General features: G+C 41.8%; 1 protein-coding gene across 1 annotated transcript; it reads left to right on the top strand.

The window, feature by feature from the left end:
* Positions 1-14,748: 14,748 nt before the first annotated feature.
* On the top strand, positions 14,749-15,699 carry LOC144773993 (olfactory receptor 51G2-like). The gene has a single exon (XM_078659037.1). It carries the CDS (start codon positions 14,749-14,751, stop codon positions 15,697-15,699), a length of 951 nt encoding a protein of 316 aa, XP_078515163.1.
* The last annotated feature ends 4,626 nt before the right edge of the window (positions 15,700-20,325 follow it).

Below are 20,325 nucleotides of genomic sequence, written 5' to 3'. Positions count from 1 at the left end.
GGAAAGGATTTAAGTAGATTAAAATGTGGGTAGCATGGTGGAAATTTGCAAAATCAAAAAGGTGGTCAAAGGGATGCAAGTGTACATACACATTCCAAAATTGTGAATAAACTGGGTAACAAATTATTGTGTTGAAGTGCTGACTGAGATAGAAAAATGAATGTGTGGTCAAGGTGAGAAAGTGTGGTGAGAAGGAAAATAATGCTAGTCTGTTGGTGAAACAGGTGGCTTCCAAATCTGTGTCTATAATTCCGGTTTATTTTGTTTTGGTGTGTGTCAGTGTCTCACTTCAAAAGATAGATAGGTAGATAGATAGATAGATAGATAGATAGATAGATAGATAGATAGATAGATAGATAGATAGATAGATAGATAGATAGATAGATAGATAGATAGATAGATAGATCTTTATGTATCAAGTTATTTAAAGCCTTCACAATATAAAAACAACATTCTGGATAAAACAAGCAAGACACCTAGGCGAGATGTTGTCCACATGGGATTAGAAGGTCCCCTCTAATTCAGCAAAAGTAACAACCTACTACTAATGCATTAGGTTTGTGCACTTCCAAAAAGAACGAGGAAATTAATAACCATTATCTTTTGTTTTTATTTTCTTTAGGAAATATGGTCCCGATTTAAAGTTATATCACAAATGTGAACGGATATCCTGTCCACCATATTACAAATGCATCATATCCATTGGCGCTTGTAATACAGCGACAGGATATCCGCCACATAAGTGCCTGAGTAACCCGTAGGCCAAACTCTAAATCCGGACTTTTTTAGTTCTTAAATATCCATTCATCTAACCTCAGCCCTTTAACAGTGCGCAGTCTGGTGCAATTTCCCACATATGCGAAGAAAGTTCCACTTTGAGCGCTCATCATATTTGCTTTGCATTTCTCTGCCAAGTACACTAATACTACAGTGGTCTACACTAAATCCAAATGTTTATGGACAGTTCCTACATCCACATATCCTTATTCTTTAAACTTTGTGGAGAAAACATATATACTTCTGTCAAAGATATGACACTTTTCAAGCTTAAGTCAAATTTAGATCTGGGAAAGAAACTTCTTTGTATCTCCAGGTCTATGATACTCATTGCAAGTTGCCCAACGCAGTATCCCCTGGAGAGATATTGCTCTGGGACATTCCAACGTTGCCAGTGTTTCCAGGCAAAGAATTAGCAGATCCACAAATACCAGACCCAGAAATCCTGGTCCTGGAGACAACAGTCCAGATCTGGATGCAGAGCTGCTGGGGCCTCAGGCTCCACCTCCTACTGTTTCACAGTGGGAACCTCAAACATTCCTTCTCCGGCTAAGAGCTTCTTGCTCTGTCCACACTAAACCCCGACCACTGCCCTGATCCACTCAGCTTTCTTCGGTCCCATTTACTACCTGCTTCTAGCAAGTGATAGAGGGAGTGGAGAACAGCCTGTTGTTGTGGAATCAGGAATCTATGTTTAACCCCTTCGGCGCTGATGACGAGCTCAGTTCGTCATCAGTTGCGCTGCTCGCACGCTGATGACGAGCTGAGCTCGTCATGTAACGCGAAAATCGCCGCAGCGCGCATGCAGTTAAACAGACCCATTAACACAGGGTCTGCCATATTATCCCTATTCTGGTGTCATTAACTTAAAATTGCAGGTGGTGGAGTTCCAGAGGTTACAAAATTAGAGATTCCAAATCCTCCAAACGATGGTCTAAATATCTCCTGACAAACAGTTTAACATCATGCAGGATTGTTGTATGTAAGGAGGTGCACCAGGAAGACAAGTCCAATCTCATACATTTTGTAATGACATCCTTTATTTTATCAATCATCAAAACTTTTTAGTAAAATGTACAATTAGCTGGATTGTACTTTTTATGAATAAGTTTTGAAGATTGATCAAATAAAATATGTCATTAAAAAAATGTATGAGATTGGACTTGTCTTCCTGGTGCACCTCCTTTTGTACACAAATTTTGTAATCTGTCGAACAGTGGCACTAAACGGCGACAAGTGCCTGAAGAATTGTGCACAGGACATGTAAACTATTAGGGCCATATTATCAAGAAAGGGCGATACATTATCGCAGCTTTTATCAGCAGGAAACTGCCTCTAAAGCAGCGATAATGGGCTTGATAACATGCCCTTGTGAATTCCCATAGAAGCCCAGGTTCTGGTGTTAACCTGAGCTGCTATGGGAATTCACAAGGGTATATTATCAAGCCCATTATTGCCGCTTTAGCGGCAGTTTCCTGCCGATAAAAGCGGCGATAATATATCGCCCTTTCTTGATAATATGGCCCTTAGTGATTAATACGTGAGGTGCAGCCTGGATGGTCCATCGCCTGGCTTTATTTCTGTGTTACAAAATCATGCAGGATTGACATTGCAAGGTTCTGTAGCAGGATGACAGTGTATTCAGATTTTCAGGAACAGTCCTGGTTTTTCATCATCTGCCCTGACAGATTTCAGAAAATTTTGCACGTTTCAGTTTTCAGAGATGGTCGAGTGAGCAAAAAGAGAGGCACGTTTGCAAAAGTTTCAATGCAGGATTGGTTACTAGCCCAAGTCAAAAAATTATATAATTAACACAAAGGATTCTGTGTGCCTCAATGTCAGTGTTTTCTATGTTGATAAGTGCGTCATTTAAGGCATACATGATGCAAAATTGTAGTCTTACTTCTATTTTCATAAAAAGTCCTGTTTTTTATTAGGTCTCACCTACAGACAGCTTGAACTGTCAGTTGTGGAAGACACAGTGCGTCATTTACAAAGAATTGACATAGGGCAGTGCTGCAAGTCATTTTGCTGCTCGTCCCTACACCAATTCATAAGGGCAGGAATGCACCATAATTACAAGATAAGGTGCAGTCCTGTCCTTTCCGTCAGTGCACAATTTGCAGCCAAGAGCCAACACAGGCACCCTTGCATAATGGTGCAAGGGTGACTGTGTGTTGGCATGAATGTTTTTTGCAGGACGGTACACCTTTGTGCACAAAAACAATCACAAGAGGTGTTTTCCTCATTCTATGCGTGCTGTAGAATGCAGGATACATGGAAAGAGGGAAAAAAAACCAAGAAGAAATGTAAACATTTGTCCTTGCTATGCCTGCTCTGAGGAGGTGATAGTTTTAGGCACTGCCCCAAGTTTACATGATGTTGTCAATCATGGGCAGTGTCAAAATCCGTGGGTGAAGAGTGGTAACACCCACAGCAATGCCCATGGAATGTCTCGTTGACGTAGAGCAAGGCAGCGCTTTGCACTGCCTTGCCTGACTTCATATCTATGAGGCCATACAAAGCCACACAGGGTGGCTTTGTGTCGCCTCATAAATGTGATTGAGAGGCCTGTGCCAATGGATCATCATAAAAAGTGAAGCTCCGGTGGCACAGTCCTCTTGTAAATGAGGGCAATATTGTCTCCTGCAGTTGGTTCATACCCTTTTGACTTCTGTGGATCCCCACTTAATCATTACTGGAATCCTCGGACCCCCACTGATACATCATTGGAATCTATGGACCCCAACTAAGTCATTACTGGAACCTGGGGACCCCAGCTTAAGGAACTTTAAGAATGTGAACTTCAAAACAATGTATAACAATACAGAAATAAACATTCATGAAATCAATTCAAAGATTATGAAATATTTTATATAATTTGCAAAAACATAAAAAATAACACTTTAATTATAATCAGAAGGTTGGTGCTTTTTCTAAATTAATCAAGGCCACTGTTCATACTATTTCTGTTTGATGCATTTACAGTGCTTCCATAAATCAATCTGAGGGCACCAACTTCATTTTAAGGCTCCAATTGCAAATACCTTCATCTTTACATAACAGTTTACATGTTTACATTTTTAATTTTGCCACTGTATTTTTTCAAAGACTGTATTAATCTCTTAATATTCTTCAATTTTCAAAGCAGTCACAAAGCCCCTAAGTAGGTTTTACTGACCCCACGGAGAGTCCCTAGATGACACGTTAAGAACCACTGATACTATTTTCTTGTAGTGGGCTTTGAGTCAGCACTTTGCCTATAACTGGTAGTCTTTCTTGTCATATCTCATTTGCTTGTTACTCATTCAATGGCTTGCCTTCCTCTTCTTGTGCTTGTCTCTCCCTTGGATGAATCCCTACTTACCATCCTTTTTGATTGGATTTCTTATGGCCTTGCACAGGTGACATCAGGGAACTACTTTTTTCATTTAGCTTTAGCACTCCATGGGGGAAGGGTGTCCTTTTTTTGTATTTGGCACACAAAGGGCCTTATTACGAGATTGGCGGTCTGTGGAGCACTGTACCGGCGGTGGAGGTCCAACCGTGGCAAGTTAGGTGAATCGACCGTCATATTACAAGTTGGGCGAATTAACATTACGAAGACCGCTGCCAAACTGCTCACACAGCCAGCCAATTCTGACTGCTGCAGCTGCAGAGTGAGCGAATGAGGCTGTGGGAGGCTCTGACCTCCATTGGAACTACCCACCCAATTACAAGTTTCTTTACTGCCACCATGACCATGGCAGTCCAACCACCGCAAAGGAGACGTCTTAAAGGGAGGGATATAAGTCCGAAACTTACCACTACTCACCTCTACTCGTCTTCTACCATCATGGAGCCCATTGGACATGTTGTGCTGCTGCTTAACTATGTTCAAAACCCAGTCCGTAATGGACAAAATCGGTGGTAAGTCATTCAACTATCTGTTGCCATAGACTCCTCTGCAAAACAATGTCTGCCATTCACCAGGCAGGGGAGTAGGGGACTCTGAGTAATTTACACGTATACAGGGACCTTGTCTGGGACTGTTTCATAACAATCATCAAAAATACATCTGTTTGAAGCCCTCCAAGGCCAGAAAAGTGGTACTGCACAGACACACTATAGACAAATGGACATATGCTTTCAAATTATATAGATTGAAAATGATGTGTGCATTATTTTGTGTTCCACAACCGCACCTCCCACAGAATACCACACCTATAAATGTCTGTCACACATCTTTTGCCCTTTCTCACTTATCTCCCATGTTGCAACTGATTTACACTAGTCATGTAGCTTACCATTACTCAAGTGTTTTAAAGAGATATTGAAGTGACTACAACTACCATAAGGCTTTGTCACTCCAACTCTAACCAAGCTGCTAGACTCCCTTTGCCCCTTCTCATTTGTCTGCAAGGTCACTACTGATCTTCACAAGTCAGGCAGCTTACCATTACTTAAGTGTTGCTAAGGAGAGTTTGAAGTAACTACAGCTACAATGAGGTTTCTTACTCCAACCCTGACCAAAATGCTATAATGAATATGACACACTTATACTGCACTCATCCTAGGTCATGTTTTGATGTCAAAGAAACATCTGTGTGGATGTTACAGTAAAGTAAAACACACCTTCTCTGTTACAACTCTGTATTGGACTTGGTCCTGGTTCCGCCATGACAGAGGTGGAGTTAGCCATCTCAGGAATGGGGAGGGGCACAGATTGGGACTGACTGGGCTAAGTGCACAGGTTGGGGAGGCAGTGGTTGGCTGTGATCTTGCAGAAGTGGTGGGACGTGTTGTAGTGGGCACAGTTATACCCACTGTTGGTATCTGCCCAGGCTGACCAGATGGTTCAGGACTGTCATTCACATCCACTTCTTCAGGAGCATTGCACCATTGAGGGCTTTGTCCTGGGGAGGAGAGGAACTCTGTTTGGTTTTCGAACTCTGTGCACGTGCTGTGGTGGATCGACATGTTGATAGATAGAGAACATTGTTAATGGTGGAAGTGAGGTATCTACATTCAGGTTCAAAGGAAATGGGGACCTAGAATGGACCAAAATAGATAGAGATTAGCATTTTCATCTATTTGCATGGAGTTGAATTTGGTTACTAGACATTTGTTGACATTCAATAGATGTAGTAGTTTTCATCAGCTTATTAGATGTGTAGAAATGAGGCCTTTTGGCCTTAGGGCTAGACATGACATCGCTAAATCTCTTCTACAAACACAATGTAGCCATAGCATGTGTATTTGTCCATTGCAAGGTCTAGTTGTGTCTAATACAAACAAACACCCAGATTGGTTGTATATTTAGCATGGTTTATAATGTGGGAAGTGCACAGTCAAGAAGTCACCTGGCACTGCTAATCAGCTGAGTTTACTTCATGACTGACATATTTTAGGGGTACACCATTGTTATAGTGCCACTCATGCCATCAATAGTTTGAGATGATAGGTCCAGGACACCATCAAGTAATGTATCAGACTTACATCTGATTATAGCATTGTCTGTACATTGCACAGTTCAGGATGAGTGTAGATCAGTTGTAACATGGAAGACTAGTGAGAAGGGGCTTAACCCCTTCGACGCTCATGACGAGCTCAGCTCGTCATGGAGTTTCCATTGATTTCAATGGAAATTACATGGAAGAGTATCAGGTACCTTAGCATCCAAGTGGTTAAGCAGTCTACTATTTTGGCTGTTGGAGTTGGAGTGACAGGGCCTCATGGTATTAGCAGCAGCTTTTCTATCTCAACTTACCAACACTTGACAAATGGTAAGCTGCATGATAAGTGAACATCAGTTTTAACACGTCAGACAAGTGAGAAGGGGCAAAAAAAAGAGTGAAGCATCTTGTTCAGGGTTACAATACCAAGGGGTCATGGTAGTTGTAGTCAGTTATATGTCACTTTACCAACATTTGACAAATGTTAAGCTGCATGACTAGTGAAGATTAGTAAGGCATGGCAGACAGGTGAGAAAGGGCAACAGCAGTCTAGCATTTGGTTAGAGTGGTTGTGACAGGGCCACGCGGTAGTAGTGGTATCTTTTCTACCTCTACTTACCAACATTTGGCAAATGGTCACATGCTTGACCATTGTAGGTCAGTTGTAACATGGCAGACAAGTGAGAAGGTACAAAAGGAGTCAGACATCTTGGTTAGAGTTCGAGTGAGAGGTCATCATGGTAGTTGTAGTCACTTCAATCTTATTTTATCAACACTTGACGAATGGTTAGTGTACAATAGCTGTCTGCAACATGCATTTAGGATGGTCTATACATTTAGAGTTTAACACATATCATGGGTCAGGATTGATATTTTGATGGTAATGCACTCACAGACAGTATTGCAACATGTGGCATGTCATGGAGTTGGATACATGTGCTCTTATGTACAGCAATGCACATTGCCACAGACAAACCAACATCATGGATACTTTCAGTGTTGCATGTTAGGAAAGTAGATAGAAAACACATTAGCAAAAGCAGAGTTGAGAGCAAACAGGACATTGCGATATTGGGGCAGGTATTGAATTGTAACTTATCCGTGTCTACTCCCCCTTTATTTTTGAAAAGCCCTCAGTATTCAGAGAGGCCAAGAACTTCTCCTTCCAGGGCAAGCATTGTAATGGTGCACTGGGAGAGAAACCACTCATCCTCTGCACCTCCAGGTGGTGGTTGTCATAATGACTGAGGTCATTCCACCTCTTCCTAATGTCGCCCTGAGTGTGCAGGGTGGCACCAACAGCATTCACTCTATTGACTATACTATCCCATATTTCACATTTCCCACAAGTAATAGAGGTAAAAAGATGCAAACCCAAAACTACAGGTGGTGGAGAGAGCAAAATGAGAAGATGAAAAAAAGGTAGCCTTATCTACAACTGTAAAAAAGTTTGCTGCCTATCTTGTGGGCTGTAGTTTGGAAGAAAAGAATGCTGGCCAAGGATGGGGTGTGTATTATAGTGTGATTTTCAGGTGTGTTCATTTGCCAAAGCACATCAGGTGTATAGTTTTTAAATTCCATCCCATGGTCACTGTTGTGTTGTTGTCTCTGACATGCACCGCAGTGGTCAACTACCGTTGGGTAACCGCCGTAGGTTGACCACTGCTGAGAGACTGCGAGTATCACTGTGTAGTCCTAATATGCTTGGCGAGTGGACCGCAGACCGGGCAGCATCGATGGATGCACTGCTCACATTGCGGTCCCACCAGGTAGACCACCAGGGCCTCTAGCGTCATTTCAGACAGCACAACTTGTAATACGGTGGGCAATGGGTCGCTGGCGCAGCGGTGTCATAGATGGCTCAGATGCAGTTCTCAGGCGGTCGGACTGCCAAACTTGTAATCAGGCCCTAAAAATTGGCTCATACCATCTTGGTATAGAAAATGAAAAATGTAGGTAAAATGGCCATTGCATTAAGATGTACATTGAAGTGCCAATAAGCAACATAAAAAGATGGTGCACATAATTTTAAACATTGTCAAGCATTCTCCCCCAGTCACAGATCTTGGTTAAATCCCTCGTTGTTTTGGTTGTCACACCAGTTTGGACACAGCCATAAACAAATCAGCCTTGAACCTGCTCCCCAAGGGCTAAGTCCAGTCTGAACTACCAGGCCAGGCCCATCCCTGGACAGGAAAACAAGCATCCTGATACAGGTTTTGTGGTATCACCCCTCATCATCTAGACTAGCTTGAATCCGATGGCGTAGTGAACATGGAACCCATGTCTGGTCATACCCTTCTCACTAAGGGTGATTTATAGCAACACAACCACGCCACTATAGTAAAGTTAACCTGGCTGATGAGGGGTGATACCCCGAATACGGTCTTAGGGTGCTTTTTCTTGTCCAGTTCAGGCTGGACTATGCCCATGGGGAGCAGTGTCCAGACTGATTTGAATATTGCTCGGTCTAAATTGCAATGGCGTGGTGAGCAAGAAAGCAATGGATTTAAGCCCAGATCTCTGTACTGGTGTGAATGTATGACATTGTTCAGCATTCCGTCCATAAATTGTTATTTTTGAAGCTCCAATGAGTCGAATGGAAAAATGTATTATGGATTTAAAGAATGGATTAGTGTAGAGTGTACTACCTTAGAGTGTAGTGAAGTAGAGTGGAGGGGAATAGAGTGTAATGTTGTACAGTATAAGAGAATACACTGGATTGTCGTAGAGTACAGTGGCATATATTACAGTGGTGAACAGTGGAGCGCGGTAGAGTGGAGAGTTGTATAATGGAATCGGGTATATTACATTGGTGTACCCTGAAGTGTAATTCAGTCGAGTGGCATACAGTAAAATTGCTTAGAGTGTAGTGTCATAGAGTGGAATTGTGTACAGTGGATTTGCATAGACTGGAGTAGCATAGAATAAAGAGCTTTACAGTGGAGTGGCGTAGAGTTTTTATCACAGTTTTACTACATTCTGCTTTTTGCTGTGTTTTGGGTTAGTGTCTTACATATAGCAAAGTAGTTGGTTTTATTGTTGTTCACTAGCTATTACCACTTTAATAAAGTGGTAACAGGCAGAGAAATGTATTTAAAATGTCTATATATTTTTACAGCAGTCCTAAATACATATAAGTATACTATATTTGTAAACAATAGTGTATTATAGTGTATATTTTCAATTTGTAACACATGTATTTATGTATTGTTGGGACCATAGTACTCTTGAGACAGTACTGTGGCAAACTGTACATATTTATTTGAAACTTATACACATTTTCCCCTGCCTATTATCACTTTACGACATTGGTAAAAGGCAGGGGGAAATACCAAACCTAATACTTACCTAACTCTAAAGGTGTAACACAGCACACAGTCAAAATGTGCATAAAAAAGCTGACTGTAAATTTTGCATATGTACATATCTATCCTCAGTCCTTCAGCAAACTTTCTCTGAAATCCAGACAATAGATCAAGTTGAAATACACTAGAACTTAAAAATACTTACCCTGCTTACCTGTAGTAACCAAAAGCATCATATGTGTACAATACTATCTAAGTGTGACACATTTCATGTAAATCTGTTCAGCCATTTTTCAGCTGCGTCGAATAAAAAAGCATATGAAAAATTCACTGGAAGAAAAATGTGTTTTGGAACACAACTTTTATCTTTGCAGCCCATTGACCAAATCCTTGAAACTATGTATCATCGACCAATGTGGAAGGAAATATATCTACACAGGTTCACAGAGATTTGACAAATGGGTGCACAGTTAAAAATGGTGAAAAAGCTGACCCTATCTATAACTAAAGAGAGACTGCGGTTAGGTCAGCTACAGAGATACAGTGTTTAGGTTAGTGTTTCCATAGGAAATGCCTTTTTTGTTTTGCTAAAAACATTGGTGCCGTTTCACATATCTCCACAAAACTTTCCAAAAAGTTTCTGTTTTTTGTCTACTTTAGGCATGTTCTCTGGGATCCGTTATAAAGAGGCCTGGGAAAAAGGGGGTCCCAAAATGCAAAATCCCCATGCATTTTCCATAGAATTCTTTAAGGAGCACTGCCACGAAAAATGCTGAACGGAAGGTAATTATTCCAAATTTGTCAGGAAGCTAGATCTTGGTCCAAAGATTGTGCTTTTAGAGTCTTGGTGTAAATATGTTCTGCAGTTAAAAAAAAACAATTTAAGGTTAAAAAATATTGCATATCAGGCTGGTTGGTTTGAGGGACTCCTATGAGAGTCCCTTGTTCTCAATTTAAAAAAAATTGAGCCTTCTGATTGGCCCGCGAGCTGTTTTTTCCCTTGGGCCCCAAAATACAAAATCCCATCTATTTTCCATAGACATTTTTGAAAATGTCTACAGCCCAAACTGCTGGTATCAGACTGCCTTGCTTGGCTGCCAGCAACAAGAGAAAAGGTTGCTGGCAAGCATTACAGGACTCAAGGACTTAGTCCCCTCTCCTGAAATTTACAAGTCAACATAACCCTTCCCCCTATGCTCTGAGGGGGGGGAGCAGGGGGAACCTGCCTGGGCCAAAATAAAAAAAAAGTTCATCAGGTTTTGCCACAATCTCCCTAGACTCTGCTGGATCACAGCAAATGGTCCATCGCCTTTCTAAAAATATATTTGAGCAGGCGAGCGTGAGCACGGTCCCCATTCCTAGCCCATTTTGGACACCATGGATCCCATCCCACAGGATACTATGCCTTAATGAAGGTGGGGCCAGACACCCTCGCTAGCCTTGTTATATCACAGGGACCTGATATCTCAGGGCCAACATGAACTTTAAAGGGAGGGGGTCATGAGGCTCCCTACCCTGAGCCTTAAGAGCCTTAAAAAACCCCATGGACCACATGCCCTGGGGCTGGTCCAAGTACTCTGTCCCGGAGAGCCCACTACTGGAACAGAGTAGTGATGCAGGCAGTAAAACATATGTTTGTTCTTGCCTGGAAGGAGCATTTTTAAGCCACTGGGGGCAGGGAAGGCATATCTACTCCCATCCTGCGGAAGATTTGAAAATGATGTTTCCCTGCCCGCATTGATGTGGGCAAGAAAATAGATATAGCTCCTTCCTCCAGGGTCATGCAAAGAAAGCTGCTCTCTCTGGGTGGGAGTGTTTCCAGCTCCTGCAGTATGCGGGGAGCTTGGTGGTGCTGTAGGGGTCCAGAGGCTCCCCCGCACCCACTACATGATGTTTGTGGGCTCTTCATGTGGAAACCACTGCACAAAATAGTGACACTGGGGGATGCAGTCCCCAGGGCGCAAGAAGTCTAAGGAGGGGAGCCGCACACCACACCACATAATTCTGCAAGTCTCTGGAGCCTAATAAGATACACAGAAGGGAACCACATGGCCACCTCTGCATTTTAATTGCTTTGGACCATGGGGGTTTGGGATCCTTTGGAGCATTATAAGACTCAGGGAGGGGAGCTATGTGGCAGCCTCTCCTTTTTCTATTGTATTTCACCTTGGGGATGGTATAGCTGGGATCTAATATGTCTCAGGGAACACATGCTCCTTCCCTTATAATTTTGCCCCCGGGATGTATGTCTGGGTGCCTTTTATGGCTTTTATGCAATTCAGTCCTGGGTGATGGGGTCGTCGGGCCTAATAAGGCTTGGAGCAGGGGCCTTGCACCCCATTCACCTTAGAAATAGGATGCAGCCTTGGGAGATCATATCGCTATGGCCTTTTAAGACTTGGGAGTGGGATCACATGCCCCTCCCTTTAAAGGAAAATATGGCCCCCGAGGACAGTATCCTTGGGGACCATTGGGGATAGGGAGGTGGGCAACTTGCCCACTCCCTAAATGTAAGTTATTTAGCTCCTAGGAAGGTGTCCCCAAGTACTTTTACGGCTCAGGAACAAGGGCGATGTGCCCCCTAACCTATAATTTAAGTATGACCCTGGGGATAGGATTCCAGGGCTAATTAGAGATCGGAAGAGGGGTGAAACCCTATATCTCCCTTAACGTTAATGTATTTTGCCCAGGAGGATGGGTTCCATGGGGCCTCTAAATGCTCAATGATGGTGACCACATGTCCCTGTCCCCAAATAATATATTTTTGGGCCTCAAGCTTGGGTAGGGGGCTGAGAGACCACAGGGGGTTGGGTGCCTGCAGGTGTTGGATGGTGTCGCCACACCATGCATGGTCAAAGGCCATGTGCGAAGTAGGGTTGCATGAATGTGCAGGGTTTGCTGCAGGGTCTGACAGAAGACCATGCTGTGCAACCGACCCCCGCTGCACCCGGCCAAAGGCTACTTGAGATATCATCAGTGATGTCGTAAATGATGTCATAGAACATGTCATGAGTGATGTAATATATTATGTCATAAGCAGTGCATTGCATGGGTGCAAGATATAGTTGTATATGCTAAATATAGCCAGTGAATGTATGTGTTCATTTTTAATTCAAAATCTTATGTTGGCACTAACATATTCACCGAACTATAACGTTGCTTTAACCTTTCATTTTGTTTCTGTGAATTTCTAAGGTTGTTTTAAACAAAATCAGATCACACACACACACACATTTACCCACCTATACCCATACATACATATAAACATGCACACATATCTAGGTAGTTATAGGTACAACTTATTTTGGTTTACTAAAAATGTTGGTGCCTTTTGGGCAAATGCCCATAAAAGATTCCAAAAAGTACTCTTTTTTGCCTAGTTTCTTCATTGAACGTTTTGGGTGATCTGTAAAGCAGGGGCTAAGAAAAAGGGGGAGGCCCCAAAATGCAAAATCCCCATCTATTTTCCATAGACTTTTTTGAAAATGTCTACATCCCAAACTGCTGAACTGAATGACTCAAAATTTGGAAAGAAGCTAAAGCTTGATCCAAAAAGCACACTCGTGTGATTTGATGGAAATCTGATCAGTAGTTTTAGAGAAATTAAGGATACAAAATATGTATTTAACTGGATGGTTGAATTCAAGGGACTCCTGCAAGCTCAAGTTAAAAATATAGAAAGTTATGATTGACCTAGGGGGCTATTTTTCCTTGGGTCTCCTCTCTGCATTCAAATCCACAGCCACACTACATCAAATATAACCCAGGCCTTCTCCAAGTACTACTTATACCCTTTTGTACTATATAACCTATAGCATTTAGAATATTATAATAGTTATAACATTGCAAATCACATTCGTTGTGAGAACACAGTGCATGGTATGCAGTAGCTAGTTTTAGTTAATGTACTACTGAGTTTAATACACTGTGTATGGAGGTGTGCGAGTTATAATAATTTGAAGGTGTTCAGTAAATTATAAATTAAAGGAATACGTAGAAGTTTTCATTTTTAAATTTTTGTGTAGTTTAGGTTTGTAGTTAAAGAATATTAAAGCTTTATTAATTTAAAGCTGGTGCATAATGTGTAAATTGAAAGTATAAATGTTTGTGTATTTTAAGGTTGATTGATATTGATGTCATGATCCAATGAAGAGTAATTGTTTTTAGCCTGGGGAGGGACCAGGACATGGGGGTTCGTTTATCCCTACTCTGCCCCCTGTATGTTTTTTTAAAACTTTTTTCAGGACGGAGGACTGCATCCCCAAGTTCTAAAATGGCAAATGCAACACAATTCTTGATATTGTGGCAGACAATCAAATAGTATCTCTTGATCTGTCGGGTCTGAAATATACACAATTATTTAACCTCCATTTCTCAAAAAAGTCTGAACAGATTTACACCAGATCACAAAAAGAACAGTTTCCGGATCAAGATATCTCTGTCTGCCAAATTTAGCCTAATTCAGTGCAGCTGTTTTTGTGGTATTGATGTTAATTTTAACTAAGGAAATTGCAAGGGAAGTGACATTTTGACATTTTGAGACCCCCCACCGCTTTTGTTGGCCACAGATTCACGTATCACCCCAAAAACTAAGAAGAAGCGGAAGTTGATGAGCCTCATTATAGGAAAGTTTTGTGAAAAATTGTTAAACAGCCCCAAAGATATTAGCAAACACAAAATTCCTTTTCCAATGGAAACATGATCCTAAGTATAATTACCCAGTGGATTATACATGGAATATAAACAGCCCCAAAGTTATTAGCAAACACAAAATTCCATTTCCCTTGGAAACATGATCCTAAGTATGATTACCCAGTGGCTAATACATGGAATGTTCAAGATTAAAAATAAATATTATCTCTGATTTGTGTGGCTTCATTTAGTTGCACCTCATAAAATAGTAAACAAACTGTATCACAAGTCGTATCAGAAGAAGTCTTGGTCTCTTGCACATCCCCTCATACTTCAGCACGCACCCTAAAACTGAGGTCTTTTCAATGGGCATTCCTGTGCTTAAACATCCATGCTTGACTTTTAAAGAAAGGTGCTAGATCTTTGCAGATATTGTTTTCCAATTTAATTCATAATTCAACCAGTCATGTGATACCTAAAATGGGTCTTTTATTATGTGCGTGTTCATTTAAATGATGGGTTCCTAACACATTGCTATATCTATTTCTTCATAGTAAACCATTTCAGAATGACCACAAACAAGGCTTGATAAGGACATGACAGCTGTTAATCCCACCAATGTCTCTTGGACCACTTTCTTGCTGAGGGGCATTCCTGGCGCAGAAGAAGCCCACATCTGGATTTCCATCTTTCTCTTCACACTTTCCCTTGTCTCTATCCTTGGAAATTGTATCATTCTGTTTGTTATAAGGACCAATCCAAGCCTCTCTGATCCAATGTACATGTTTATATCAATGCTCGCCCTTTCTGACCTGGGCTTGACAGTCTCTACGTTGCCTACAGTGCTCAGCGTATTCTGGTTCAATGAAAGAATAATTAACTTTGATATTTGCCTGACACAAATGTTCTTTTTCCAATCTTTTGCCTCCCTGGAGTCATCAGTTCTAGTCGTGATGGCCTTTGACCGCTTTGTTGCAATTTGTTATCCTATGAGATACTCCTCAGTTCTAACCAGCCCAAATGTCCTTAAAATTGGAGTGATGTCATTGATCAGGAGCACAATCATACATATTCCAGAGCCAATTCTTCTGAAAAGACTGCGGTTCTGCAATAACAATGTTCTTTCGCATGCCTTTTGCTTTCACCCAGACTTGATAAGGCTTGCTTGCTCTGATACAACCATCAACAGTATCTATGGCCTTGTTCTAGTTCTCTCCACAATCTTGCTGGACTCTGTGCTCATTTTATTGTCTTATATCATGATCCTATGGGCTGTCTCAAAAATCAACCCAATGGAGACACAACTAAAAGCTTTTAACACCTGTGTGTCTCATATTTCTGCGGTTCTTATATCATATATACCTCTTATTGGCTTAACATTAGTTCACAGGTTTGGGAAAAATGCCCCTCCTCTTATTCATGTTGTGATGGGAATCATCTATGTGTTTCTTCCTCCTGCCTTAAACCCCATAGTTTATAGTCTGAAAACTAGTAGGATTAAAGAAGCATTGTGCAAGCTTGCTTGTGAAAGGAACTCATCTAGATAGGTCCTTTAACAAGGACCTCATGTCATGTGTGGTTATTGCATTAGCACATGTTACTCTTTTCCTGTACTAAGTTTGCACAGCAAACATACGGTGTGGCCAAGGTCATGCATAGAATTGAAGACATAATAATTGTGCACACAGAGAACTTGGAAAGGGATCAAACAGCATTCCCTATTTGAAGTACATGTGTTGTTGCAGAAAAGCACAGGAATAAATTGTATTGCAAAGATTAACGCTGAGCAGTCCCTCTTCCACTTGTTTTCTAAATAAATCCCCCAGAAAATCATTGGAATTATTTCAGGGTTTTCACTGTACTTAAAAAAAGCAATACTTCATATATTTATGTATTGTTCCATCGTTTTTACGCCATGAGTGGTCCAAGAAGCTATTAAAGGATCAAGTTTTGAAATTACTGAAGAGTCTGGATTGATTCATGTTCTGTGCATTTGTGCTTTGAAATATTCATGTTGCTTCTCTGTGCTTTTTTTTGATCCATTCACACCTGTTCTGAACGCAGCGATCTACTCCCCACCCTGAGCTCACTGAGTGCACCCAAGGACTTCATGGACCTCAATTAAATAAACATACAAGGTATCGGCACTGACATTATCACTAGACAAGCTAATGAAGACAAGAAGAGATCTGTAAAAAGTGCTAGGATAATGGATTCCCGTGCCAAACTCCTTTGAACACCCCTCCATTTTCTCAGACCTGTTCTTTCCCAGGCAGATAGCTTAGCATTATATTGGCATTTTTCTCCCCCCTTCCGCTCTCTAAAGAGAGTTTTAAGGGCTGATTCACAGACGTATGGTGTGGGAAGTAGTTCTCCTATGCCTTTGTAAATCAGCACGAAACACCTGACTCACGATTAGTGAAAGCACAGTGATAATGACTGCATATTCCCTGAATATTCCCATTTTATTTCCACTTTAAATGTTTTGGGGACAACTCACATAAGCACTTAGGAGTATGTACTGGAGTAATACAAGACCACTACTTCACCTACTACAAAATGCCTTTGTGAGTAGGCCCTATAGTAATTTACTAGTCATTGTATCTGTCTCTAAGCGTATATGCTAATCCTATATATTTGCTGTTTTGCCCCCTCAGGCATATGATTGTCAAATGCTAACTTAAAACCTGTAAAACATCTTTCATGAATTACTGAAGGTAAATACACTTAGAAATATTTATGTGTTGGAAAGTGATGTATTTTAATATTATATGTCCTAAAAAAGGGAACAATACATATGTATGAGGAATATTCTCTGGATCCTGGACCACTCAGTGATAAGCCTGCATTAGTTGGGGTGGGCACAGTACTAATCTCTGAAGTCCCAATGTTCTCTGGAACCATTGAACTCAGATTTATTTGAGCTGATGCTCTACATGTACACTGACAATCCATAGGTTGCGTGAGTAAGCCCTCAAGGCTTTCTCCATGACCTGCTAGTAGGCTTAGAACTCAGGCATAGCATAACATAATAATCACATGCAATAAAATCAACCTTTGTTCAGAGCTATGACTTAAGAAATTAATGTGCCTCCATTTACTGTGGGTAAAGGAAGATAGCCTGAAGAAAAGGCTGGCTGGGACATATCTACAAATGTTGCAATAGCACTTATGGAGTAGATAATGTAGATGTTTCATCATTAGAATCCAAGAGCAATATTGTTCTGTTGTGTTGGATTGCAATGTCTTTATCAGCATTCTGTTACTTTTGGTGTCACTTTCTTTTTTCCAATTATTACAGTGTGTGGGTGCCAAAGGATCATACACTATATCACAAATGGATATTTTAAGCATGGTCTTTGTCCTAGTTAGTCCACATCTCCACACCCAATGTTAAAAAAATGATAGCTCAGTGGTTCTGATTCAATGGTGTGAGTACGAATCCAAAGAAACACAAGGAGATGATAGATAGATTGCTGAAACCTTTCAGACACTCACCCTAAGTCACAGATCTGGGTTGAATCCATCATCTTTCTTTAGCTCCTATTGCCACCCCAGTTCAGACCCAGCTTTATGCAAATCAATCTTGACCAGTGCCTCATGGGACCAGTCCAGCCCGAACTGCCAAGCCAGGTCTTCCCTGGACCAGAAACATGCATCTTAGGACCAGTTTTCAGGGTAACACCCCTAATTCGCCCGGCTAGCTTGAATCCAGTGGCAAAGTGAGAATACATTTGGGCAAACCCTGCCAATTTGGGGCGAACAAAGCAAACACAAGGAGATGATTGAGGGAGCGCTGCAACTTTTCAGACACTCTCCCCCAGTCACAGATCTGGGTTGAATCCATCATCGTTCTTTAGCTCACTTTGCCACTCCAATGCAGACCCAGCTTTATGCAAATCAGTCTTGACACAGTGTCTCATGGAAACAGTCCAGCCAGAACTGCCAAGCCAGATCTTCGCTGGACCGAAATAAGCATGCTGGGACTGGTTTTGGGGTAACACCCCTCATCAGCCAGGCTAACTTGTATCCTGTGGCAAAGCGAGAAAGGGACCCACATCTGGGCGATCAAAGCAAACACAAGCAGATGATAGACGGAGCGCTGAAATAAGTATGGGTGAAATTTGCGAATACGCGGTACGCAAATTCGTGCGAATACGTACTCACGGTCTGCAAAATTCGCGAATCTGTGCGAATTTGCGGATTTATTATTTTTGCGTGTTTGCGAGGTTTTTTTTCAGCACAGCTACCGCAAAGTTACCCATGCGGTCGTAGATGGGCGCGGCCATCTTGTTTTCAGTGTTCGCTTTGCGTATTTCCGTTTCCGGGCGCTAGTTGCATGCTCGCGTTGGACATTTCCTACGTGCGGGGCGCAATTACGTGATCGCGTCCATTTTTTGCGTGCTCGCGGGGAAAATAACTTACCCACGTGGTCGCAATGGGCGCGGCCATCTTGTTTTTCATTCATTGCTATTGTTCTGGGCATGCTTTTTCTATCCTGCTTTCATCTTTGCAATCCTTTGTTTGTTTGACCTTTTTTTGATCTTTTTTACTCATTATACATTCCTATATTTTTCTACATCTATATTTTGTGTTTTTTTCAACTTTTTGTTACTTTAATAACTACTTTTTTTGTTTAGCTCTCTCTTTTCTTTTATTTACTTTTTTTTCCCTATTCTTTTCTTCTTTCACCCAGGACCATGGAAAATGGAGCCGGCAAGTCTAAGGGGAAGGGTCCCGCACCCCTTAGCCGGCTCCCTTGCGGGCGCTTAAGCGGGGAGGAAGTAACTGCCCGGGAGATCTTTAGCACGGTGGAGGTGGCCGCACAGGTTTTCTTCGTCCAGCGCCACCTCCCCAAGATCGTTGCAGCAGGCGGCAGGCCCGGTACCAGGTACGGGCTTCAGGAGCGTCGCCAGCTATGGGGGAAGGTGTGCCGGACCATGTATCGGGAGTCAGGGGTCCGGCGCACCTACAACTAGGCGACGCACCGGTGGTCCGACATCCTGGACCGGGAACACGACCTGCTCGACCTGCTTGGCATGGAGATCCCTGGGCTTGGTGAGTAGTAGAAGCGATTTAATCACTACTTTGTTTTCGCCTGCTCTGTGTTATTATCATATTGCAAATATTTGGTTTTTTCCGAAGAGCAAGAATGCTGCCGATTACATTGCAGGTAAATTATGTTTCAAATGCTTCTGTGATTGCAGGTGCTCGCCTGCTCACTGGCGGTGCTACTATGCTTACTTGTTTTCAATTTTGTGCTCATTTGGCCTGGGTGATTATGTATGAGTGTACTTTACACTGTTTACAGAAGTGCGTGATACTAAACACTAGAGATTACACTGCAGGTAAATTATGTTTCAAAAGCGTCTGTTATTGCAGGTGCTAGCCTGCTCACCGGCAGTGCTACTATGCTTACTTGTTTTCAAATTTGTGCTCATTTGGCCTGGGTGATTATGTATGAGTGTACTTTACAGAATTGCGTAATGCTACACACTAGAGACTCAAGTCCAGTCATTCCTTTGTACTGCTGCCACTAAGAAGAGATAGTGGTGGTGGATTGATAGTTTGAGTATATTATGACTGGTTATTTAGTAGGAAACTTTAGTGGTCTGTAATCAAGACGGACTGTGTCTGTCACTTCGTGTGCTGCGGAGTGCTGCCTGCCAGTCCTAGTAGAACCTTTTTGTAGTTGGTTTAGTGAGTTACATAACTTTCCAAGTAGACGGTCCGCGAATCCAGCAATACTAATATCCTAGTAGAGCACATCAGATAGGTCAATAAATGTACTTAGTGCAATTGTTGTCTATTTCCCCGAAATAATTTGTTATTGTTTTTTTTAAATGTTTGATTTGGTTGACAACAATCATCCATGTTTGTGTCTTTCTTTCACGTTGTACATCAGCTTCCCCAGGGGCAAGACGACAGAGGAGGAGGTAGCGGTACCGGCGGAGCAGGAACAACAACAGGAAGGCCAGGATAGGTCCGCCGAGGGCTCCTCTGCTGGCCCCAGTAAGTTTCCCTGTTAATATTATTAATTATACGTCCCTATCTTTTACAGCACCTATTTATTCCAAACGTTCCTCATAATTCTATTTTTTCCTAAATCGTCTTTGATCTTCTTGTAGACTGTTTATAAATTCTTATCCTGCCTCTACTATGACTCTCTGTGC

This window comes from Lissotriton helveticus, chromosome 8 (genome assembly GCF_964261635.1).
Source record: "Lissotriton helveticus chromosome 8, aLisHel1.1, whole genome shotgun sequence".
Classification (NCBI taxonomy): domain Eukaryota; kingdom Metazoa; phylum Chordata; class Amphibia; order Caudata; family Salamandridae; genus Lissotriton; species Lissotriton helveticus.
The sequence above is the reverse complement of the archived record's forward strand: the minus strand, read 5'-3'. Positions and strand labels throughout refer to the sequence as shown.

What these genes read in the sequence shown, in the direction of transcription:
- LOC144773993 (XM_078659037.1), top strand. Translation starts at nt 14,749, where the DNA reads ATGACAGCTGTTAATCCCACCAATGTCTCTTGGACCACTTTCTTGCTG.